This window comes from Gadus morhua, chromosome 5, assembly GCF_902167405.1.
Source record: "Gadus morhua chromosome 5, gadMor3.0, whole genome shotgun sequence".
Taxonomy (NCBI): Eukaryota; Metazoa; Chordata; class Actinopteri; order Gadiformes; family Gadidae; genus Gadus; species Gadus morhua.
Window position 1 is genome coordinate 15,495,096 of NC_044052.1, and position 26,405 is coordinate 15,521,500.

General features: G+C 46.8%; 1 protein-coding gene across 1 annotated transcript in view; it reads left to right on the plus strand.

Moving 5' to 3' along the window:
* The window catches only part of fermt2 (FERM domain containing kindlin 2), a 39,789-nt gene that overhangs the window by 1,194 nt on the left and 12,190 nt on the right, over nt 1–26,405 (plus strand). The window contains 10 exon segments of the mRNA XM_030356220.1: nt 12,277–12,308; nt 12,310–12,336; nt 12,338–12,400; nt 12,402–12,479; nt 12,481–12,504; nt 12,506–12,515; nt 18,790–18,918; nt 23,904–24,129; nt 24,290–24,392; nt 24,779–24,886. Coding sequence (XP_030212080.1) covers nt 12,277–12,308; nt 12,310–12,336; nt 12,338–12,400; nt 12,402–12,479; nt 12,481–12,504; nt 12,506–12,515; nt 18,790–18,918; nt 23,904–24,129; nt 24,290–24,392; nt 24,779–24,886 — 800 coding nt within the window.

Genomic DNA, 26,405 nt, shown 5'->3' on the forward strand with positions numbered 1-26,405 from the left:
CCGTTAGAGTTTGGAGCTACCATTATATACTGTGTGCACAATTGTACCTTGTTTTCTACTTTAACCTGTAGGCGTACTTGCATCCCTTTTTAAGAATTCAGTGTCTTATCAGTCTTTGGATTTGATGGCTAATTTCCGGCAGGTAGATAGATGAAATAGAAAGGCAAAACTGATAATAGTACCATGAAGTCTATGTGTAGGTTATTTATCCCACCATAAAAACCATGTTTTCAGGATAAACCTTGTCACCACTCATTAAGAGTTGAATAATCAGAACCCTTGCAGTGTGAACAGAAAGAATGACTGGAACCCAGACCTGTCATTCCTCCCCACCCACTGGCTCACATACACCTCTGTAACTGCAACCATGCACTGGACAAGTGCAGAGTGCGAGCGGGCACAAGAGCCCTCTGTTCCAGACACTTGAGCGCTGCCTTGTTAGAAAGAGGATAGCGAGAGAGGTCAGTGGCGGGCGTTTCTGGCAGGAGGCAACGCTGGGGCTCATTGGGTAGGGCCTGACGAGTGTGTAGCGCAGACGCCAACAGCGCTTGAATGCTAAGTATTCCTTATGGCCCGCCATGGTCCCTGTTTTTAGCTCTCCTGTTAGCGCTCCACATAATTGAGGTCTTTGTTCTCTGGGGGCGTCTGCAACGGAGCTGCAACGAAACAGGATTCATGTGCTTTTCTTGTTGCTGCTGCATGGCACATATTCATTGGGGCTGCAGTTGCACTCAAGGCCTGGCCTTATCCATTGTTTTGAGTCCAATGCGTGTAGCTTCTGTTTAGAAAATGGAACTGTTTTATTTGGGGTAGGGTCTGGCCTTTTTGGAATAGATTGGACTGCCTTGTGTTCTGAAATGGGTGTAGCTAAATCAATCTTTCTTTAGTGTATAGGAGTGGTTGTATAGCATAGGCTATACATTTGCTGAGACTGTAAGACAAATTAAACCAAGACTTGTTTTAATTCGAAGGCAAGTGCTCAGCTTCTCCATTTTCACAATTGAATAGACTTTCTCGGACCTCATTTCAGGTGTTTATGAATCTTTGTTAGATTCACCGATGGAGAGTTCCTCACCCCTTTAGGGCTGATTATGGTCCCACGTTCCCGCGTTCCCGCAACGCAATGTCCACGCAGACGCTTCGACGCAGTCGTGAACATTTATGGTTCTGCGTTGGGTTTTAGTAAGCGGACCAATCACAGCCCTTGCTGCTGCGACGCCTCAAGGGAAGGTTACGTTTTTGGGAGGCGCACGTCCGGCCCTTGCCCTGGACAAGAGGAGGGTCCGCAAGGACGTAAGGGGTCCGTAACCCCCTTGCGTTGCGTGAACGTGGAACCATAAAGAGCCCTTTAGAGTTAACATGTGATGTGTGCTTGTTGACCTTGGTCAGTCATTGGAGGTTTTTGCGATGAGTGAGTGAATGGGGTGTGGGTGATTTCTCCGCACTTGTTGTCTTTTCACAGACTATCTTCCAACCATCTGTTTTCATTGTCGGTTTTTACACAGCAAAGTAGGTTGAAGTTTAATTTAGCCACTTTTTTCCCTCACTATCTGGAGTCAACAGGTTATTTTCCATTGTAATCATTAACCCATCCTACCACAGACTTTACACATGGCTGCACACTGTTTGGGCACTTTGAACTATCTGAGTCCAGTATCGCAGGACAGTTTGGGTCATAGTAGCTACTAACTAGCCTATATTTACTTGAAATTAAAATGTATTGAAGAAATACTACTTGACACACACACACACGCACACACGCGCACACACACGCGCGCACGCACTTAGGGTATCTTCTTGAAAAGTGCTATATTAACGCAATTAATAATTTATTATGATTAATAAAATATGCTTGCTATTTCGCTTCATGGACGTACACCTGTTTGATGTACATGGGTTTTGTTTGCATGCCCTTGCACACAGAGAAACAGGATTAAATTGGTTGGCCTCTCTCTCTCTCTCTCTCTCCCTCTCTCTCTCTCTCTCTCTCTCTCTCTCTCTCTCTCTCTTCTCTTCTCTCTCTCTCTCTCTCTCTCTCTCTCTCTCTCTCTCTCTCTCTCTCTCTCTCGCTCTCTCTCTCTCTCTCTTCTCTCTCTCTCTCTCTCTCTCATATCTCTTCCCTTCCTTCAATCCATCCTTCTGTGATCCCTTCCCTTAAAGCTGAACTCCCCTCTGCGTGGCCTTCTATAATGGATTAAATAGACAAATGCCAGGAAAGCACTCGTTATTGATTGGAGCCTGCGACAGTCTGCATTTCCCTACATCTCTCCAGGAGAGCAGCAGTATAAAGTAAACTGATTGACCCCCATTCCATCCCTCCACCCCCCCCCCCCTCCCCCCCCCCCCCCCCCCCCCCCCCCCCCCCCCCCCCCCCCCCCCCCCCCCCCCCCCCCCCCCCCCCCCCCCCCCCCCCCCCCCCCCCCCCCCCCCCCCCCCCCCCCCCCCCCCCCCCCCCCCCCCCCCCCCCCCCCCCCCCCCCCCCCCCCCCCCCCCCCCCCCCCCCCCCCCCCCCCCCCCTCCCGTTATCCTTTCATTGCTTGATCTACAACTGCCACTGTGCTTCCTTCTAAATTGCCCCGCTCTCTAAAAGCTCAGGCCATTTAGACAAGAAAATAAACATCCTGTAAGCATTCATCAGTTTTTCAGTGTTTCTGTTTTATAACTCTATCTCTAACTCTATAATTCCCTGAAGTTGCATGTATTGTAATATCTCTGAAGACTTTAAGAAGCTTCTTGAAGTTTACAGCTGAGAAGTTTTTTGTGGAGAGACAAAAGGATGTCAATTGTAAATACACTTCCTCTTTGGTCAAGGTCGGTCCTTCCAGCATCTATCTCTTCCAGTGTTGTGATGTAGGAATTTTCTTTCTTTCCTCCTTTCTTTCTGTGACATCTCGTTTTCGCGTGTCTGCCATCATCAATCCTTGTGACTATTTCAACTGAAAGTATCAGTAGTTAGTTGTTCATAGATCCCTTAGGGATGGATGCAATGAAGAGATATGTAGGGCTTGAACAAGCCCAATTGGAGCAGTGAGACGTTGATTGTTCATCTAATGGCTTCCCAACCAGGCTCCGCTAATGCAACACGGGCCACTGGGGGCCATCGGTAGCCACAACATACATACTTTGATGGTACATAGTCTACTTCGCCTTGGGGTGACCTATGTTTAACATTGTAGTTGTATGACATGCTATGTGTTTTGGCATTATCAAACTATGTGTGAAACGAAGAAACAGTAGACACTTTTATACATGATCTGGCACATCTTATCATAGCTTTTGTTAGCCATTCTCACAATGGGGACTTTTTAAATAAAAAAAAAAGTTGTGTGACTTCACTTCTAATAAATGACGTATTTTAAATGAGTAACTGGGGGGGGGGCAAAAGAGGTAGGGGTGGTCAGGGAGAGTTGACCCCCCCTTTGACAATGGAGCACAGGTTTCATTAGGAAACAGACGTGATCTAACACAGGATGCCTAACATCCCGCCAGTTTTTCATTTTTTTTGCGTGCCTTCGCCCTCCCATTCCCTTGCCCCTTGACTCTCCCCTGCTCTTTTCTGCAATCTTTCTATCACTTTGTGTATTTCGGGACTTTTTAAGGCTGCAATCCTTCTCTACTGGGTCGAGGGGAAAGTGGGGCCATTATACCCTTCAGAGAGTTAGATGGAGTGGTTAGATAAAGCTGTATCCTGTTCTTGGGCAAATTGTGAAACTATACTGCACTGCATTCACTCTTTTTCTCGCATACATTACAAAGTCCCTCGATTTCCAGTCTTCTTGTTGGCTGGATACATCGTTAATCTCAGATGTTGGACATTGCTTCGCCTTCTGAGACTCATTGATTGGTAACTGTACTGCACCACAGACTCGGAGATGACCGGGCTGACGTACTGGAACACATCAGACCTGCGTTCTAATCTGGCCAGAAGGAAGTAGTTAGTTTAAGTAGGGGGTCCTGCCCAGGCTAACGCTTTCCTGTTACAACTGCAACGATTTTGTTTGTATTAAGCCATTCGTACACACCCACACATGCATACATCATGTCATGCATGAATGAAAATTACGTTTTTTTTGTGTGACCTGAGGATGCACAGGAACATGATGTCCAAACCTCTCTCCTTTATCACTACTCTATTGCTCATTCACTTTATTCTTTTAATACTGTGGTTTGCCATTTTCAAATTGACGCAGCAGTGAGTTATGTTTGGCATGCCAGCCGTACAGTGCAAAGTATTTTCATGGCCCCCTTGTGAATCAGGAGGTTTATGTGTTTCCCTTTTGAGTCCCCTTCTCTTCCGGCCAGCCGTGCAGGACGGTGGGGGAGCTGTCGGGGCGCTGCGTTATTTTCTTTAACACCACACACCTGTGGGTCGGTGCAGTAAAACGATCTGATGTTGTGTTAAGCTACTTGGGCTTGATTCTATTCAACTGTCTCGTTCCCCCTCCCCTCCATCCAATCTGTCCCCCCGGGCTGTAAGGTTTTGGACCCGACTGGAAGCTATCGAGTGGCAAAGGTTTACACGACCGTGTCACGCCATGTTTTTCCCCCTCTAAGATTAGGCTCCATGAAGAACTAATTGGACTCTTAAAGCAGCAGATGGGGACCGTATACATTCGTTTCACACTTCATTTCATAGGCTAATGGGATAATACCAGTTCTAACATCGGTCTTCAGTGTCGGCAGCATGTTCTTTCTTCTCCACGCACATCTGTTGGGCCTGCTCCAACTGATTCTGTCCATTTTTTTCTAACGCTGTGTAATGCGGTTCAAAAGAGATGGTGGTGTGGGACATTCTGGAAATGTAAGGATTGCAGTCTGCCTCAATGTTTACCCTGGCAGTGGGCCCTCGTAGAGCCCACTCTCATCTCGGTGAAAGCTCCCCGGCCTGCTCCCTGAAGGCTCACTGTCCAAGGAGCGATGCGTTTCGGAGGTTCGGATGTTAAGCGCGGCTCCCCGAGCTTCAGAGGCATTAGCGAGGTTGCTTGCCGTTCAGGCCGACGAGGCTGCATATCCCATCCCGGCTCCCTCGCACTCAGGGGGAAGGGGGGATGTCTGGCAGAATGGATAGATGGAATCCAAAGGGGCCGGATGGATACTCTACGTCTCTATGCCCCATTTGTCAAAGGCTGGGAGTCACTTTTGTAATGTCATTACGGCAGCGGGGCCAGGGACACCTAATTGCATGAGGCTGCGCCAGGGCGGAGGGTGTGCCACCCCCTTGTTTGGCTGTGTTTGGATTGTGACACAAATTGATACAAACCATGGGTCTGTAGGGCTTGGCTATTAGTTTGCGATGCCTTTCCTACTACAGCTGGAACTTTGGTGAATCCTCCCAGCTTGGATAGGACATGGCTCTTGAGACTACCGTCGACACACATGTAGAAGGAATTCTCGTTCTTCTTATTAGTCTCTGTGTGTGTGTGTGTGTGTGTGGTGTGTGTGTGTGTGTGTGTGTGTGTGTGTGTGTGTGTGTGTGTGTGTGTGTGTGTGTGTGTGTGTGTGTGTGTGTGTGTGTGAGATTTTAATCACAGAGCGCTTCTCTCCTTAATAATTCTCAAACTGCCGACTATGGCTAAACAGTAAATCGAACACATTTCAATGCAGCCATAAGAAAATGGTAAGAAATCCCCCCCAACATCATGTGTACGTGTGTGTGAGCTTGGAGCAGTGCTCCCATAGGGAGAGATTAGGGCTGTTCTTGTGGGACTCTGCCAGCCCATTGATGTTCCTTCAGGCTGCCTTGACCATACAGCAGCAGGAACTTGTCCCAGGTCACAGCTCTTTTTATGCCTGTCAATGAGAGAGGTCACTGGTCCCGTGTGACCTGCTGCTTAAAGCCTGCGCCTTGTTGGCTACACTGTTGAATATGCCGTTTTTTTGCATTTATCAGACATGCCTATGTCTACCTCGATGTATCAACATGATGAAGGGAAAGCTCTGATTTAGAAGTACTCGACACGGAGAATCATCTCACAAAGTAATCTTGTGCTTGTTGTGCTTTCTTCTTATCACAATGATCACGTGTTGCTTTTAAGAATACCCTTGTGACCTTGTGTGTTATGTAACAGTCGATGGAATGAACGTCAGTACGTTGTAGTTGGCCACAAGGCTGTCTGCCGCGCTGCATTAACTTACTATCTGTCACTTAACTATTCAACTCAGCTGTTACTTATCGTCAGTGCGCAAACAGGTTTTTATCGCTCTTTATTTTATGCCGGGTTGCGTTCTCAAATTTGTGCTAGTGTCTCCAGCCGTCACCTTTTCAACCCCAACACATGAACCGTGTCTGATCTCAATCTCACCTCTGTTACAATGGCAAGACTTTACACCTTTCACACCCCCCGCCACCGCCCAGCCTAACTGATCTGGTTTTCAGTCCTATGATGGAAATCTGCCGTGATTCTTGATGTTGTGGTGATACCATCTCTCTCTACAGATGGCTGCACTGTGTGAAGCCATTTATACAGTAGATCTAATTTTAGGACAATGCAGTAGAGCAGTTGTCCCCTGTGTCATGGCTTGTCAATGCTAACCTTCACCCTATATTTGCAGATATATGTGTGGGGAGATGAGATATAGCGAGGTAGAGGACGGCTTAACAGTATTAAAGAGAGAGAGAGAGGGAGGGAGATGTTGAAATGGGTCAAGAGAGAGGACAGAAAAGCCAGCTGAGATCCCTGCTTAAGCTGCACTGTGTGTTGTGTCACTGTTTCTTTGTTGTGTGTCTAAACACGCTCCCCGCTGTTGTGCTGTCACTCTGCTGGCGACTAACATGAGTTGCCCTGGCAACAGCTTGACAAGCTCACCAGGACAGACGAAATTTCTTTGAGACATGTATAACCCCAAAGAGCATGGAACATGGCATTTCCCGGCCTTACATTGGTTTAGCGAAATAACTAGAGTGTGACGCGGGTTATGACAACGTCCCTCACACTTATGCCGCTTTTCCACCGCCAGTACCAGCTCAACATGCCACGACTTAGCGCGGCACGACTTGGTTTGGTTCCAAGCACTTCGTGTTTCCATCTAAAAAAGTACCTCTTCAACGAGGGGGGGTCGCATAGGACGCGACACCTAAACAGACAGGGCTACACTGCCTACACACAAGGTCGTCTCCACCTCTGTCACGGTCCACGGCGTGTTCTTGCGTGCTGATCCTGCGGTGTTCAATAATCAATCACTATTGTTGACTGAACACTGATGCTATTATTTAAAGATGCCGGTGTAGTTCCGAAAATGGAATCCCCGTCTGAAATCGCACCCCCTCTCCGCGTGCACGCGCTTTCACTTATTTTGTAAAGTGTGACATCGCTTTCTGTGGTAAGTTGCTCATATTGAGCAGTCCAGTGGCATCACTCTCTGGCCAATCAGTGGCCAGCAGCCTGTTTACGTCACACGAAAGGACCGGTTCAGCTCTCATGGAACCTCGACGGAGGTGAGACAAAAATAGTACCAGGTACCAGATTTTTGCAATGGAAACGCAAAAAAAGGCGGGTCGAGGCGAGTTGAGCTGGTACTGTCAGTGGAAAAGCGGCATTACTCCTTCTGATCCCAATGTGTCTATACTTTCTAAGGCCCTTTTTGAATTCTGTCATGACTGCTCAGATTTCAATCCCATTTGTCTCCCTAACAATAACAAAATAAAAAGGTACACACTGTTCAATATGAACAATTGCTAAACATGGACATTTTGGCTGTTTTGTGGCCGTTGACCAAAAAGCAAGACTAGTATTGACTCTTAGCTCAGTGTTTTAAACTCAGTGTGACTCTGGGGTCTGGTTGAAAATCCCTCTGAGTTTTGATGTTGAGGTTGATTCCTCTGTGTGGGTCCTATTGGTATTGTCAGACAGCCATGAACCACACAGGGTGACACACATGGCTGTCACACTTCTCTCCTCGGCTCCTTCATCGCCATCTCCTCCGCTTCGCTTCTCTCAATTGAAGATCCAGCCCCCCTGGCCCATCCATCCATCCGCCCCTCTCCTCCATAAACACCACGCTCTTCTAATGTAAACACCAGATACTCTGCTGACTACGAAAGGAGGGATTGAACGGAGCGATCTCTGGTGGTGAGGAGCTGGAGGGGGGAGGAGAGATGGAGAATGTGGAGGAGAGAGAGGGAGCGAAGGAGAGAATGTGCCAAAGAGGAAGCTACAGCAGGAGGGTCCAAGAAGGAAGAAAAAAGGAGAAGTTTCTTCTTAATGCCAGATAAAGTCCTTCCAACCGTGTCCTCGGTTCTGATTATAGTGCAAGCACATTACCATTTCCTTCACAAAATACACTTTTTCACTTGACTCCTCTGTAATTGAAGGATAGTGTAGCGGTTCTTGTTGAGTTGTATTATGTGCATTATTTTTCCGGTGTACACTGTCTTAGCCGTGGCACACGATGTAGAGCAGAGGGGAAGCGGCTGGGAAGAAGGCCGGCTAGCCACTGGCTTGCTAATCGTCGCGATGCCGGGAGTATGAAAAATAGGCAATTTTGACAACACTTGCAGATTAATCAAGCCTATTAGACCACACGTAATTGCACTCACACCGAAAGAAACATTCACACACTTGCATACAGGGAACCAAGCCAACTGATTAATAAATGGCTAACGCACGCACGCACAGAGAGAGAGAGAGATATATAATCTACACAACACGTGCGTGGATAGCGCCAGCCGTATCCTCTTTCACGTGCCCAAAGAGGTCATAAAAACATACTTCCCCTCCTGCCACATCCCTCCCTCCCTTCATAATCTCAGCTGCCCCCCCATCCTCTATGTTGCCTGACACAATCACTACCCCACCGTCCATATTTTATGTAGCCAATTACTTAGGCCCATGTTTCATGTTGCTGCGGCATTACGTCATGCCGGACCGGAGCTGTATTTTTAGACCAGAGAGAGATGCCATTGGGCCCCTTCCCTCCTTCCACTTGAGCCGATTAAATTACCAGCCTGTTATTGAAAGAACCCAAGGGAGGGCTACCAGATTTGCCCCCCAAGCCTTTCGTCCAATCATGTTGTTCGACCCCTTGCCTGACGTCACAGTGATTCGGGTAAGGGGGCGGCGGCGGCGGCGGCCAATGAGCTCTGCCGGAAGGAGGGTCTTGAGCGGTCCTCTCTATGTAGTGAGTGATCTACGATTTTAAAGTGTATGTCCATCTATACTTCGGCCCTAACTACCAGTATCCGTACCTTGTGCACGTAGCTCAGTGCATGTGTAGGGGTAACCAGTGGTTACATAACCTCTTGTAGAACAGGAACTGTGGTCAAGACCTCAACTGCGCAATATTGGCAGCTGGCTTGCCCTGGCTAGCCCAGCGCTCAGACACACAAAATTACTACGTCCTACGAGGGGAAAAACTAAGAATACAGACCAGAATACTCTTGGATCTATTTCCATTTTCCGCTCCCTCTCTTGTTCCCTCTCATTATTTTGGACTTCGGCTATGGCCTGGGATGTCTGGTGTCATTTGTAGAATGGCAGCAATGGAGTCATATTGAGCACAGCTGAGATATCGGAGCACAATGATGACAGCAAAATCCCATGCTGCTTGCTAAAAGATTCCACACAACAGACGTGTCCTCCCCTTCTGGCGTTGAAGAAAAATTGAAAGCTTGGAATGGAATGAAGACTCAAAGGTCTGAAAAGCAAACAGCTCAACAAACAACTGCCCCTCCCCATCACATTCACACCGTCCTGGGAGGGGTGGGCAGGGGAAGGAGACGGGGACAACGGGGACCAAAATGGCATTTGCATTAAAGATGCTGTCTTTAACTTTCGACCTTCTCCCCTGATTCCTGTGGCTATTCTCCTGGCGGTCTCTCGTACCTCAGCGAGGTGGGGTTTGTTTTGCTAACATCCTGCTGTTGTTTGCTCGTCCCTATTCCCCAGCATCCGTCATCATCTGCTTAATACACCGTAGCTCCATTCACCCCCTGCCCTTTTTTTAGAGGAGAACACCAAAGTGTTGTCAGTGATGCATATGGATGCCACCGTTGTGTGCCTAGCTCACAAACAAGAGCACAATGACAGGACATGCACAGAAGGCTGCCAAGCTTTTGTGTTTCTATGGCTACCCTGCGGTTTGACTGACTGGCAAGAGGTTAGGACAAGGTAACCCACAAGCCACTCCACCATCACATCATTAACACCACCGCCTCCTCCCCCTCCGTTACTCACACACACTAGGTTCAAGCTTAATACAATTAGCTCTGTGTCAAAGCAAAGGACAAATAGAAAGCTAACGTGTATTGATGTGTTGTCCTGTATGGATAGCTCGCCTAAGCAGATGAAATACAGCTGTCCTTGATGGCTCTAATGGCTTCATAGACCCTTGGGTAATCTGTACAAACTCTGTAATAAATAAATGGAAATATTATGGGTGAGGAAGCACTAAACTAATGAGAGATGGCCCCGGAATATTAAGCAGATGATTTTAAAATCAGGGTCATGAACCATGCTTTCTGACATTGGGAAGATATACCAGTAATGTGTGGCAATGAATCCAACCTGCTGATTTCTGACTAATGGGCATTAAGGTAATGAGCAGCTGAGACTCAACAATATGGCCGACATTTTCATTGTATTTGCATATATGTTTAATTCATCCCAATGCAATGTATGACCACATTGATTATCGCATATATTAGACACCAGAATTCTGCATCAGAAAGATGTTCAGCAATGTTTATTCTTGTGTCCACGTGTTGTGTGTCAATGGGGTTCATCCAAAATAAACGCGAAAGTTAAAACCATTTGAATTAGAAGACCCCCCCACGATGAAATTACTCACTGAGAAACTGCAAGTAAAAGCTCAGAGTTAGGCAGGGAGGGAGGGAGAGAGCTAGAGATTGAATTGAGGAGGGGTAGCAAGAGGTGTGGACAGGCAGAGAGAGGAAACAGGATACTGCCTTGAAAAATGACTTCCCCCTTGGATGCTGATGACATCACAGCTGTAGGACGACGTACAAGAGTAAAACGCATGCTCTTATATTAGTTTCCCCTCAAAGATTACCACCAGGCATTAATCTTGGAAATATAATTTAATATAGGTCAAACCTGTCATTATGGACATTGCTTCATACATACTATGTACTTTCTACTGCTTTGTACAAAATGTTCAGTCTAACTCTTTATCAGACCTAGACCATGAGCTAGAGGGCACGATTTGCATTCAATCCTTTTTAGCCAGGTGAATACATATTTTGAAATGCATTAGGATCGAGGATCTTCAGATAATGGACCTAAGGGACACAATGGTTCCCTTACGAGAAGGGGGAGTTTTACATTTTCTTCACGTCCCCCAGGCTTTGGGGGAATTCATCGATTATATTCCAGCACTTAAAACCTTCACCTAACGCCGACTCAGGATTAAGATCACGTTCATTCCGTCAAACAGCTGCCTTGAGTTTCCTCAAATCCCTTCAGCTTTTTCTCCTTTAATTCCAATGAATTTCTTTCCATGAAATGTCACACATCATAAGCATCTCCATTGTGTGGATCCACCCCATGCAGCCAGGGGGCTGTGGACTGGGGTTTTTGGGTGGCACGGTGGTGCTTTTTGAAGGGATCCCCCGTGACACAACAACAAAGAGGGGGAGGATGAACCTGATATCCGTGTCTCACAAACGGCAGCCCCATTGAAACTTCTCATCACTATCCACCTACACATAGCCCCCAACCGAGGCACCCCAGGATCGCTCTGCACCCCTGCGGTGTCCCCACCTCTTCCAGCTCACCCCAAACATGAACATCCGCCCGGGAGGGACATATTTGGTGATGTCAGGTCCCTATAGTGTGAGGACACATAGAGGGGTCTTCTCTTCTTACACGTACGCAATCGGACCCTTGGGCACCGCTCAGGCCTATCCCTTTGTCTGTAATCGTTTGCAGGGAATCAAAGGAATGTATCTTGCACAAAGGGAAATATGATCAAAGAAAAGAAAACGATGAAACCCTTGTCGAGAATTCACCCTGACTATCTCCAGGTTGCAATTGAGCAGGGTGTGTTTGTTGTGGGGGTGGTTTAGTCTAGGGTTTTGGGTGTTTAAGGTTCTGGGGATGTACCGCAATGTCTTCTGGTTTAAAAAAACGCACTCCACCTGGAAGCACCATTGATCATGCCCAACATTCCCCAACCACTACACTATTGTATTGTTTATCTAACCTAAAAAAAAAGGTTAGATAAATCATCATACAAATCTGTTAAACGACTAAATTGTACTTAACTGCATGATGGCCTGGCAATCGATTAACCCTGTGATTTTTCCTTTGACGTACCTAGATGTGAAGAAGGACTGGTCGGACCACGCTCTTTTGGTGGGAGAAGAAGAAGACCTGGCTGTTTGAAAACCCACTGGACGCTGGACAAGTACGGCATCCAGGCGGACGCCAGGCTGCTCTTCACGCCCGCAGCACAAGCTCCTGCGCCTGCAGCTGCCCAACATGAAGCACATGAAGGTCAAGGTCAACTTCTCCGACCGTGTCCTTCAAGGCCGTCTCGGACATCTGCAAAAACCTTCAGTAAGTGGTTACGCTTGTCTTTTTCCCTAATAAGTTTCAGTGGACTGACAAGTGTTCATGAGGTGGTTTGAAATGGCCCCACACAAACCAAGATGATTTTTTTTATATTTGGTAGCGTAAAATTGGCCTTTTTGTTTTGATCTTGCTTTCTCTGGGCTATTTATAGATTATCGCTGTCCATGTTTTGTATTCGCTCTCCACACGACCTACCTCACTCATCTTATTTTTATGTCTCAAGTGTCGTCTGCTGTATTCACCTCCCTTTGACCACCAATCCAATATAACTCGTGGAGACATTGAGGTGTCCTTGGTGTGTAAGCCCATTTGTGTAGCTGCTCTGATCTAGAGACGATCAATTCTTACTCAACACAACATAGCAAAGACACTCACATTATGTTGAAGTGGATGAGGGCAGGTAATAACATAAGCAAGCACTGAACTGAAGTGAAACCCCTTTACGTCACCTGTCTTATCCCTTGTCCCTCTTCTCCCGACGGCCTGTTTAGTACAGCGTGTCTGTATCAAAGTATTTAACTAACCTTAAGCAGCACCACCAAGGGGTCGTGGACTGTCTGCTATTGATACTTTCCATCACTTGTCCAAATGGGTCCTGTCAGAGAGGTGAGAAAGGTTACTCACTGGAGCCCAGTGACCCTGTGACCTGGGAAGACCCACTTTTCCTAAATCTGCTCCGGCTCCAGACCTCACGCATCGCCCTTACCCACTGAGTCATCGCCCCCGGGGGGAGACGCTGGTGTCACCAATCACATTGTAATGACCCATTTGAACGGACAGCCTCCTGGGCACCGATTGGTTATTTTGTCCGATGGTCTGAATTTAATCAAATCTCTGGATTCAGCCTGCTTTGACTCAGCTAAAGTGAGGGATGGTTTCAATGTGCAGTTTTCTTGGAAGCCTTCTTTTCTTGGAATGGATGTTTTTCTGGAGAGGCTCAGAGAAGGCCTGCTATGCAGTTATATGGAATGAATTAGCCTATAACAAAAATATGATTTTTGTTTAAGCCATGGATGGAACCAACAGCTCCACTTTTGGCTAGTCCTTGTCAGGAATGTATCTCTCTGCTTCTGTGGACTATTACATATATTTTAGTCCATGGCAGTGGAGGACAAATTGCTTTTGGCTGACTTTCTGCATGCCTTGATTGTTGCAATATGAATTACAGTAGCTGTGTAGACCCATTTGTTTTCACTAGTACTTTCTTCACAACACCTGTTGACCTCATCCAGTAGGACATTAATTAATGATGAGGGAGTCCACTATTACTTTTGTCCCTATTTGTTATGATGGGTGTCTCAAGTGACTTACATTGTCTGTAGTGGAAGCATTTGATTTGGCTTATTATCATCAGGGTTTAGTCTAGTGCTGAAACGATTGGCCAGATTTTGTTTTTGTACAATTAAACACCAACCATTTGCTACTTTTAGCCTGACAAATAAATATTGGGATATATCATCCGTTAGTTTTTATTGATTCCAGATCCAATTGAGCTAGCAAAGATATTTATGGCCAAAATGATTCAACGACAATATAATGGATTGATGGAAAAAATTGGTTAATCGTTAGTGGCAGCCCTAGTTCAGCCAGACAGTTTCCTTTGTGGTTTCCGCTGGCTGTCTAAGAGCAGCACAGTATAGGGAGAGTCGAGAGGGACGAGAAGACAAAACCAGGTCTGTCCAAATGGCCTTTTCTCCAGACAAAGTGGGCGGATGGGAGGGGGGGATAAGCCTAAAATATAGTTTATTAGGATACGTTTTTTTCCCTTCGGTCTTCAGTGTAGCCTCCAGCCCCTGCTCCTTTCCCAAGTTTAATTCCAGATGATGATTGATTGTTTGTGAGAATTCTTAGTCAATTGCAGACCATCTTATTATATTTTGGAAAAACAGGAATGGGTTTATGCAGCAATTGATAACCAATCTATCTCCATTACACGTTTTCGACATTTCCCTAAATGGCAGGTACAGACCTTTTGGGGTAATGTTTACAGACCGCTTGATAGTGAAACAGAATGGTTTGAATGAATTATCATCCGCCAATTCTCCTCACATCGACGACAGCTGTGGCTAATCCCTCTTTGAAAGAGGCACAGTCCATTTGGGGATGTTTGCAAAGAGAAGACTATATTCTCACAGCATAGCAGCATTTCTTTAATGTTTTGAATCACCCCTGTCCACTCCAGATTTTTCTCAAGCTTTTCATTTAGTTGCAGGTCAAACGCACTACGTATACATTGCCGGACATAATTTTCTCACGGTTAAACATAAGATTAATGTCTTTTATGTTTTGTTTCCATGTCCCAAGTATTATCTACTACAGTTGGTGTGCTACTAGTCCTAGACAATGTTTTAACTTTAACAATTTTCCCCTGTGGGAGATACAATGATAATCACAGGCTGTGTTTGCACTCTGCTTGCCTTAAGTCAAACCACCATCCCTTCACGATGTGTGATATCCCTAACTCCTCATGAGGAAAATACACTCATACCCAATGACTAACGCATGACTGCAGTGCTGGAGGCCTACGTTAGTATAATCGAATGACCCTTCCCCTTCCTTCCCTCCTTGTCTTATACTAGCTCACCAACGAAGGACTCTGAGCTAACAAGCAAGTCATCATCGATGATGACAGTCATGAACTTTTTCCTTATCTACCCTTACCCTATGTTGTATAATCATGCATTTGCCCTTAGCATTCCCTCGTTCATGGTCTGATTCCCTCAAAGTTGGAGGTGAAATGGACGTTGCAATGGAGGTCATGGTAATGTATGTTTAAGGTTTATGATGTAGAAGGTTTGACACATCTAGCTAGCGGTGAGCGATATTCTTGGGGAAGGGGGGCACTCCATCCATCCTCCTTAATACAACCTTAAATAAGAGGGTTTTAGGGTTTTCTAGGGGCAAGGTGGATGTGGTCTATCTGATTTAAGGGCCATCCACCTTCAATGCCTCACTGCCCAAAGTGTCCCAGCCCCTGTTTTCATAACACTGAAGAAGTGTGCTACTGGCCTCAGCTGCACCACCCTACATTTAAGAGGGTTAGCCTTTTGTGATTGGCCGTTTAACTGTATCGTCTGAAGCCTTTCACAGCTTGCCGGACAAGCAGTGCTTTTCCTTTGGCTGGTTTTAAAGAGTTAAATAAACATCTAAGTATTTCAGTTTTTGAGCTGAGGGTACAGTCTGTCTTTAAACTTGATGGTAGATTAGTCTGTTTGGACCTCAACAACGTACCCTACTCTTTATTCACATCCTCCTGGGGCGAAGGGTATAATTGACTCGTACTCAAAGGTCTAATTTGTATCCTGTAGTCTGTTCAATCCACCAAGGAAACAAGGTATTGATTCATCCATCTCCCCAGGATATTAACTGATCGATCAGGTCGCAGCCCATAAAACAGCTCGTTCAAAGCACGAGTAACCGAGTCCTCAAGGCGACAGTCGATTGAGGCAGACATCTCCTATTCAACTCCTTTCTCCTTTCCCTCCATGTAGGGGTGTCTGCTCCTTCTCTCTTTTAGGCCACGTTTACTTTGCAGACCGTGGCACTGTAAAATTAGAATATGACGACGTGTGTGATTGTTCTGCGGCTAACCTCGCTCACTCTGGTGAATCATCGCTTCCAAGGAGTGGATGCTATCGTAGAAGTCTCTCTCACTCTCTCTGGCTGCTTGTCTATCCCCCTGCTACCTGGCCGCAGGCCCATTCACCACCAGGGCTCACAGAAAGACGAGAGGAGACCGAGAAAGGCCCTGTTCTGACTGGGCGTCTTCTGCCTACGTAAGTCACGCTAGCTCTAGTATTGAGGTCTTGAAATGTCTAGCACTGTCACTCCTGGCCACACCTGAACAGAGTCTGCCTCAGTGTAGGGAAAGCTGAGCGTACAGTAGCAGCCTGCCTGCACACTTGTTGGATTATCACCCTACATGTACAACAGGTCCCCCCCCCCCCCCCATCTTCCTAAGTGTACATTTCAAATAGTAAAACTCGGGACAAATTGCTTGACAGCAGTGATAATACTTCTAGGGAGATTAGGTACTAGACTAGAAGAATCTTCCTCTCCTTCCGCTTGTGTGCTTCATCTGACCAGGGGTATTCCGATATGCAATTGTTATTCACCGAAAGCTTTCCGACTCTTAAAATCATTGCTGCAATAAAATATACCACATGCCAATATGATATTTGCTAGCCAGTTTCTCTAATTGATATAGATTGTTCATAACTGTTTTGGGATCTTTCATAATTAATAAAACCTCTTAAGATTGAGATAAAGAGAGAAGGTTACGATGCATAACAACAAACCCACTTCTGACAATTTAATACAACCACACGTAGTCGTGCTACATTTCAAATCCTTCTTAAATGTCTGATTTTTTTTTTTGTCGTGTCACAATTTGTTCCTGCTCTGCTGACGGACAGATCATTTTAATTCTCCTGGTGGTATTAGCTGTGAGGTCATCAGGACATCGTAGTAAAATTGCCACATACACACTATATTCACGAAGACACACGCAACACACACACACACACACCACACAACACGCCACACACAAGTACGTTAGGCTGCACAGCTCAACCGGGCTAGAGCTAGGCCAGCACGACTGCATGGCTGTATAAGGGCACAGGGATTGTGCCTTGCGGACCAGAAGAGAGCTGAGAGGGAGGGAGAGCGAGGGGGAGAGAAAAAGAGGGAACGAGAGAGTGGGAGGAGGAAGGAGAGCCAGCTCCCATCTGGTAGTCCTTAAAACCAGTGGAATGCTTTTGCTTTAGTAACACAAACTAAACACGTAATTCTTGCCAGGCCAATAGGTTCTCTCTCTCTCTCTTCTTCCTTTCTGTCCCTTTCTCTTTCCACATCTCTTTCTTTCTTTCCTTCCTTTCTTCTCCCCCATCACCCTATGGTCTCAACTCTTTATGTTACACAAGATGCGCTCCCATGGCATCGTAAATGGGCATGAGGCAACGCACCAACCAAAAAGTCCCGGGAAGGTCTGCTGCTGCAATCTACCACAGATGAAGCAAACTGCGTTGTAATGAGATATATACTTTGGCCTCTTCTATCGCTCAGCCTTCCCTGGGTTTCTCCACCAGTTGGGTCCCAGTGCAGACCATATGAGGCATACGATACGTGTGCTGCTCCTTCCAGGCTTCCTGGCTCGCAGCGGCCTCCCCTCCCTCCGGAGCCCTCCTACGGCGTCATGGCCGCCACTGAGTGATGGTTCCCTGGCCTCCCTCGCCGACCCTGGGGGCGGTGGAGGGGGAGAGGAGGGAAGGCGATGGGAGGTCCAGGATTGGGGGGCCCGACTCTTACTCTGTTGAAGTCATCAGACCAAATCTGGACTATGTATCTTAAACGTTTTGAGTTGCACGCACGGGTACATAGGAATGCACTCACACACGTACATAAACATCAACATATTTCTTAGCATGCATACACAGTGTGAGTTGCAATCGGATTTGTTTACTTGGTTTTTAGCATCCTTGCCTATCTGAATGTTAGCAGTGTTGAGATAATGGAACCCCTGATGTCACTAGCGCCATTAGTCATTAGCTGTGTGTGTGTGTGTGTGTGTTGTGTGTGTGTGTGTGTGTGTGTGTGTGTGTGTGTGTGTGTGTGTGTGTGTGTGTGTGTGTGTGTGTGTGTGTGTGTGTGGTGTGTGTGTGTGTGTGTGTGTGTACAGAGGCTGCAATGACAGGACAGGAAGAGCTAGAGACATACGGATGGAGGAAGAGAGTAGACGAGAGAGGGATGGACTGACACTGAGTGCCCTGTCCTCCCAGTCTAGGCTGGGGATTACAGCTCCATGAAGATTTGTAGGGGTCCTGAGAAAAAGAGATCTGCAATCTTTTTTCCACCCGTCTTCTGAATATTGTTACCCTTCATCTGCATCGTGTCCTCTCTGTTCTTCTTCTTCCATGGTTCCCCCTCACCCCCCAGATTAGTTTACGTCATTTGTCCCCTGTTGCACTCTCCGCCTGGCCTCCCATCCTGTGGGCCATTCCAGGCAGTCAGGTTGCAGCGTGCGTGAATCAGGTCTCCTGTGACAACGGGGACACAAGATCTGTGCGTCCTCCTGGCCTATCATTCTGAGCTCCCCCACCCGCAGCTGGTTGCTGGGCAGGCTTGTGTTTTCATGTGACATCATCAACTCTGGCATAAACATATGATACTCGACCTCACCTCTTTCTCCCTCTCCCTCCTCCCCCCTCTCCCTCCTCCCCCCTCCCCCATACTCCCCCCCCCCCCCCCCCCCAAAAAAAAGATATCCGGCACCCAGAGGAGTTGTCTCTTCTGCGTAAACCCCGCGATCCGAAGAAGAAGAAGAAAAAGCTGGAGGAGGCAGAGGAGGAGGCTCTAGAGCTGGAGGGTCCCATGCTGACGCCTGGATCAGGTGAGCCCCACGGTGGGGGGGTGGCCAGGTGGGGGCGGGAGTACTCAGGCGGATCATGGCTCCATGAGCCATGTCTTGCGGGGACTCTACAAATGTGGGCCCGTGGAGGTTCGGTCAAGCACCTCTGGCGAATGTCGGGAATGACACACCCGGGATGTTATTTTAAAGATGCTCTTAACCAAACACATTTTAAAGCAAATGGAGACGGTTCACTGCAATCAGAGAGTGATGCATTCTGGTTGATGAACGGAGTTACCCTGAAATTCCTTAGCACAAGAAGCATTTTATATTAAATAGACATTTCAAACGGTATCATTCAAATAATAAAACAGGGGATTTAAAGAACATAACGAGGCCTTCCATTATAGGTCAGTAATGCGGGGAGATGGGATGGAAGGGGGGAAAGCTTGCAAATTGTATACAGACGGGACAAACCTTCAGAAATGCGTTGCACACACAGGCAGTAAAGACCCTGAAATTAAGTATTGCAGGCGCCGGTGTGAGTGCACTCATTGGAGACCCAGCCCATTGAAGTTCCCATTAAGGCGTGAGTTTGTGTACTTCAAAAGGATCAGAACATAAAAACAGTGTTTATACATTATGAAGATTTTTGATGAGATTGCACCGCAGTAATCTTCAAGAGTACTCTTCAAGAGTCACTTCAAGCTGTTATTAGTAGTAGGTAGGTAGGGCTTTTTGATATGTTTTGCCCTTGACATATACATTGATTTACAACACGGCCTTGCTGGTTTTGATTGGTCGATTACAGCCTTCAGCAATCTATTTCCAACGGTTATTTTAGCGGAAGAGAAAAAGAAAATTAAATAAAAAGATAAACTAAAGTACATTGTTCAATGTATTGATGCATTTAAGCACGGCAAAAATGTTTGAAAAACGCTGACATCGGTTGTGATATTCTCTCTGCTTTATTTCTGAAGCGTAAACATCCACTTTTAGGAGCAGGTTGAAATAGCAGGTTCCCTCGTATTGTTTTCCTCTGCGGTGAGGCAGCCAGCAGGATAAATACAGATCGCAGCAGTGTTTGCAGTGACCAAATAAGAACGTGTGAGTTGGGGCCAGCGTGGGACCTTAGACACCCAGCTCCCGGCTCCTTAGCGGTGCCGACCAGGAATGGTTTAAATTCCACACATAGTTGGTCACGCTGCCGTTTCCAAACCCAAAACTCAGGGCTGCAAAAGTGGCAGGATACTCCCTCAACCCTCCCCCGTCCGTCCGTCCTTCCTTCCCACCCTCTCCCCTCCCTTGCCTCCTCTCCTTCCCCTGACGATGGGAACCTTGGACATACAAGCGGGCGATGGCGAATGTAGCCAAATGGTGGTCTCGAGGTTAGTGCCAGCCGCTCGCGCTCACGCCACAGAGCAGCAGTGAATGGCACCCATTGTGTCCGGGTTTGGGAACCTCTGCTCCCCTCTCGGTCGGCTCTGCCCTGTCCTTTCCTGTCGCGGACCACCGTCGATTTCACCCTATATCGGAACCCCCCTGAAAAAGATTTTTTTCACATGTATAATTACACGGAAGAAACAAGGGTCAGGAAGGAAGCTTGAATTATGTTTGTTTACGGACGCTCGACGCACTATCCCCACCTTACATTCTTTTCATTCTAATTTGAATCCATCGCTCCAGTCACTCACCAAAATCACTCCCTTCCTTTCAAAATAATACGCTCTGTCTGCTGACTGCACTGCTAGAAAAAGGATGGGAGGACACAAGCTATCAAAAGGAATGTGCAGAATCTGTTTACTGTACACTGCCTTTCCAGATTTCTTTCTTTTTTCACCACAACACACACACACACACGGAAACGCACACACACATACGTGACCCGTGCATACACTTCCTGCTCTGGCCCTATCAGATCACATGCTACAGAAGCCGTGTGTATTTAACGGGCAGATTATGGGGAGTTATTTTGTGGTGTTTTGGGAAAGGCCCTGGCCTTCTTTGCCCCCCCGCGACTTATCGTAGCCCCCCCGGGACTTATCCCAGATCCCCGGGTCTTCTGATGGGAATCACAAGGGCAAGCGGGGCTCCGCAGGGATGCAGCAATGTCGTTCACACACAGGAAGTCCAGTAGAACCATAGGCCTCTCCCTTTACACTTCAAATCATTTTCTTGTCATTATTATATAAAATTTAATTTTAAAACTTTTAATCCTTCACTTAGCTTTTCCTACTTAAAATGCCCCCAACTCTCCTTTTTGTAAAGTGTGTGATTACTTTGGGAAAGCCATGTTTCTAATCCACCCCCAGCTGTCTCTGTGAGTCAGAACAAGGGCCCAGCTCATGGTCACGATAGAGGCTCATTGGGTCCCACTGGGGCCGATTGCGTCTCCTCTTAACCATTTTCACACACACGACAAACCACAAACAACGCACGGGCACGCACACACACACAGTGATGACATTCCTTGGATGGCCAGCAACATATTTGACGTCCGCGCGGCGGTATGTATGTGTACATGCCGGTGGACATCGAACCGACGCCCTCCTCACTGCTGCCTGAGATTCATCATCTGTCACATTGCGTTGGATGACCAGGGATGGGTGACCGAAAATGTCAGATGTGCCAATGGGTGTTTTACCTGCATTTTGGGGGAAACTGAGTCATATGCCCTTTTAAAAATGTAAGCACCAAACATCTCTTTATCTTCGTATTCCTCTCTATATTCCATGTATTCCTGTTCTTCCTCCTCTCGCTCTCTCTTCTCCTATGAGCGTTTCCAGTTAACTGTTAATTCTGTCCTCTGGCCTTGATTTGTTTTTGTTCTTTCCTCTTACTTTCCTTCATTTGTCTCTTTTTGTCCTTCTTTTTTTCCTATCCCCTGTATTCTTTTCCTTTTCTGTCCTAGCCTCTGAGATAATATTCATCGGACCTGTCAAAGGTAAGCTTTCCCCTTTCCCTGTCCTTGACTACTCTCTGCTGCTTTTCACCCTGTTTTTCGCCTCCTCCCCTCTCCCTGTCCCTCACTGACTACAACCCAGCAGCCAGGCCACCTGACTGCTCAAACCATAGCATAGCCCCAGCGGCAGCCGTCACCTGACCTCCTCCTTGGGGATGTCAGCTGACTGATCACATGTTCACATGATGGCCGCATCGGCACCCTTTAGCGCTAGAGTTCAGTGGCTTTTGTTTATTTGCTCCGTCGAGTCTTTTGACTTGTTTTACTTGACAGCAGATCTGGTTTTTTTGCACTGTTAAAAGGAAGACGCCATATTCATGGTTTCGTTTTTGCTATCTTAGATGTCATTAAGTTGATGTGGAAATAGTATACTATCAATTCAATTTGTTTATCAATCATCTATAAAATCTGATTCTGAAAAGCAAAGCACCAGACATTGGCAACAGAGTTGCCCAATGAGTTGTTTATTTAATTAACGATAGCGTAGCATTTTTTCCCGATTGTTTTCTTTAACGTCATCTAATCCATTGTCTGAAATTGGCATAAAACACCCCCTCCATAGAGGGTTTTTTTTTTTATATTCATCGGACCTGTCAAAGGTAAGCTTTCCCCTTTCCCTGTCCTTGACTACTCTCTTCATAGAGGGGGTGTTTTTTTACATCCAGGCCTTGTATCAAAGGGTGGTCCCATCCCTCCCTAGCCATCTTCCCTCTCAATGTCTCCTGAGTCTGGAGTCGAGGTTATACAGGGCTTCCTTTCCTGCTCTCTCCCCTATCCTCCGGACTCCACTCTCCCTGTGGATACTTGGGATTCCTCAGGAGTGCACAGGCGGACATGGGAGTACTCTCTCCCACTAGCGTTCTCCCTGACCTCTTGAACCCTGCAGCGGGGACCCAGCCCCTAGACAACAACCACCTCCTTGGCTGAGGATGAGTCTCCACAGCCTGCGACTCGTTCACATGACCCTGGCCACCCACCCACAAACACACCAACCCCCACTCATTTCCTGTTTTCGGGAGGGATTTGGTGTTGTGCCGCTACATTATAGCTTCTCTCCCCGGGTCCCCGCAGAGAGTGGGAGAGCGTGACTGTGACAGGAGAAGAGGCCGAACACAGGAAATGCAACCTTTTTTTTATTTTTCGCCGGAGAACAAATATTATGAATCCCTGGTTATGTATGCAAACACCACTAGTAGAACAAAAAATATTAGGACTAATTCAAATAGTCCATATTAAGCTTTATTTATTTTGATACCATTTTGATATCATATTTCATTTGAAATGTTTATAATTCTGAACATTGCAATTAATTTCCGCCAACATCCTGTGGATCTCTCTTTTCCCCCCCCCCCCCTCACACCCCCCCCCCCCCCCATGCCCCTTTACTGTCTGTGTGTAGCAGTGCACCCATGCCCTCCTGCAGAGTGTGTTGGACTGTGTCTCAGTGGGTGGCCCATCATTGGGTTAATTTGACTGCATGCTGAAAAATAAACCTTAGTCCAGCCAACAGCTGAAGGGCCTTATTTAAACCACTTATCCGCATATGAGCTAGCTGGTCTTCGTGTTGTGTTGCTGATGGCTAGCTTGGTGTGTTGTGTGTGTTGGTGTGTGTGTGTGTGTGTGTGTGTGTGTGTGTGTGTGTGTGTGTGTGTGTGGTGTGTGTGGTGTGTGGTAAAGATGGTTTTGTTTGCAGAAGCCTGTTTTGATATTATTTCAAATAGTGTCAATGTGCATTGTCTTTGTACTGATATTTGTTTTGGAAGATGTTTTCACACTGGAGGACATTGGATGTGAGGTGTGTACTTAAGCAGGCCTGTATTTTGCTACAAGGTGTGATTTTGATTCGCAAATACATGCCAACCGGTCGACTCATTTAGCCACTATACATTTGGTTAAACATACACATGTGGATGTCACTATCGGGTCGGTAATAAAGGTTAATCAACATCGCGCATGGGGATAAAATAAGTGCCCTTTAATGCAGTTAGCGCATTTGTGCGTGTGTGCAAACAGCAACAACTGAATGACGTGTGTGTGCCTGTATGTGCGTGTGTTTTGTTCTCAGGAAGCATCTACTCCAGCCCGGGTCTCTACAGCAAGACCATGACCCCCACTTATGACTCTCGGGATGGCAGTCCCCTGTCCCCCACCACCGCATGGTTCGGCGACAGCCCCCTGTCCGAGGGGAACCCCAGCATCCTGGCCGTCAGCCAGCCCATCTCCTCCCCGGACATCCTGGTGAAGCTCTACAAGCCCCAGTCCCTCCTAGACAAGGCCAAGATCAACCAGGGGTGAGCAGCTGTTCTCAGGACCGCTTCAGTAGCAGGGTGGCAGTGATCCTTATTTAGCTCTGTAGCTACTGTGTTGTGCAAGCTAGTGTTGCAGGAGTGAACGGCCAAGTATTTCCTATTGGCTGGAGGAAGATGGTAACAGCCTATGTTTCGTGTCCAGCTGGCTGGACTCCTCCAGGTCTCTGATGGAGCAGGACGTGAAGGAGAACGAGGTGCTGCTTCTCCGGTTTAAATACCACAGCTTCTTTGACCTAAACCCCAAGGTAACAATACCCTCTAGGTGTGTGTGTGTGGGGTGTGTGTGGGGGTGTGAAGGAGACGCAGCGCCTCTGCTAAATTACAACATTGTTTGCGTACGTTCATGTCAGTGGGCAGTGTACTGACATTGCACAAAGTGGTTATCAAACAAACAATAAGGACAATGTATCGAAAGCAAAGCATAACACAGCAAATTGCACACAGAAGAATTACTCAATCCCCAACCCCCACAATAAATCATTGGATAACTTATTGACCTTTCTTTCTAGAAGAGGAGCAATGGGATTTCTATCAGAGGTTTGAACAAATATTCAGGGTCACCCCTCGGGGTTGTGTTATACTTTAAGGCTGTGTCCTTGAACTACACACCTTCATGTTTCCCTCCCTGCAGTATGATGCCATCCGGGTCAACCAGCTCTATGAACAGGCCAAGTGGGCCATCCTGATAGAGGAAATTGAGTGCACCGAGGAGGAAATGATGATGTTTGCTGCCCTGCAGGTAAGGAAACCTGTGTTTTCTTTTTTTTTATGTTTGTGTGTATTTTGGGCTGTTTTGTTTGGGTGTACTTGTGGGTTGGGTCATGAATGTCTGCTGCTAGAGTCTGAGTTAGCCTGGTTTACTATTCCTTAGTCAGGCGGCGCAGTTTGAAACGCTGCAGTCCTAGTTTTGTATTCTATTATTTTCTGATTTGGGCTGCTTGCCTTCTGGACCGCATCATAATGAAGTGGTTGGGCTAGTAGCCCAGGCTTATAGCTTCCTGTTCTGCTGCATTAGCACTTGGCCATTGAACATGGTTACAAAAGGTGCCAACAGAGGTCAAGAAAATGCATTATAAAACTGCATTCATTGATGGAAGTGGATTTCTTTGAAAACTCTTTTCGGATGGTTCTCGTCCTAGCATCAGTTTTCCTGAGTTCAACGCAGACCTAGCTCGCTAGCTCAGTAGCTGCATGACTCGGAGAACACTGCATATACTGAAATGTATAGCTGGGCGATAAATCAATTATTTTTTTTATCATAATTTGAATTGATGGCTTAGGACTATGTTTATAAAAAGGATGTTAAACATCACCCGATTTTAATCTGGTATTTACGGTGGCACCAACACTTCCCCTTCTCTGAGGTCCCGTAGCTCATAGTAATACCCACTCCTCCCTTCAAAAAGGCACTGTCTCCTCAGTCCTATGGAAGGGGTTCGGGAACGCAAACGCCTTCTTTCTGTTTGCACTCTATTAATCCCAATAAGGATACTATTTTATTTGTATTCATTTTTTTTTAAAGATGTTGGTAGTTTATAGTCTGTTTTTTAAGAGAAAAAAATCGATTAAAATCAATAATCCGTTTTGGTTTGAAAAATTTGTTGCTAAGATATGGCCACAGCTTCAGTCAGCTTCAGTCAGCCCGGCACTTTTCAACCTCCATGCTATGTGGAAGTTATGTGACGGAAGAGGAGAAGGAGGAAGGCGCTTCTGTTTTGATGTATTGGGAGTTAGGGTTTGGGGGGTCGGGTAGGCTGGGGTTAAGCCCTCCCCCGTCCCCCTCTGGCTTGCCCTCTTAGTCTGGGGGTTGCTGGCCCTGCTATTTCTAACCCTCGTAAAGCCCTGGGGCCAGGACCGGGGGACGCCACCTTGTCCTCACCCCTGGAGTAATTATAGAGCATCTTTAGTCCTCAGGAAGACACGCAGCGCCAGACCAGGCCCGGACCACCCATCCACGCAACCAACCACACCCCCCTTCAAGGTTGCTAGGGACCGGCTCGCATTCATCGTCATTCCCACTTCCAAGTTTCACTTCATGTCTCGTCAGAGAGGCACGGCTAATATTACACTTGACTTGCTTCCTGTTACGTCCCGCGTGGGCATTTTTTTTCATTTCATGGCAACTCAGCCGAGATAACATTTCACATGGTTCTGTTAGGGCTAGGCGGGGTTGGAGATTTAGGTGTCGCTGAGGAAGAATGGATACCCTGGTCTAAAATAAGACAGATTGTGCTCATCCAGTAGCCGGCCAGCTAGGA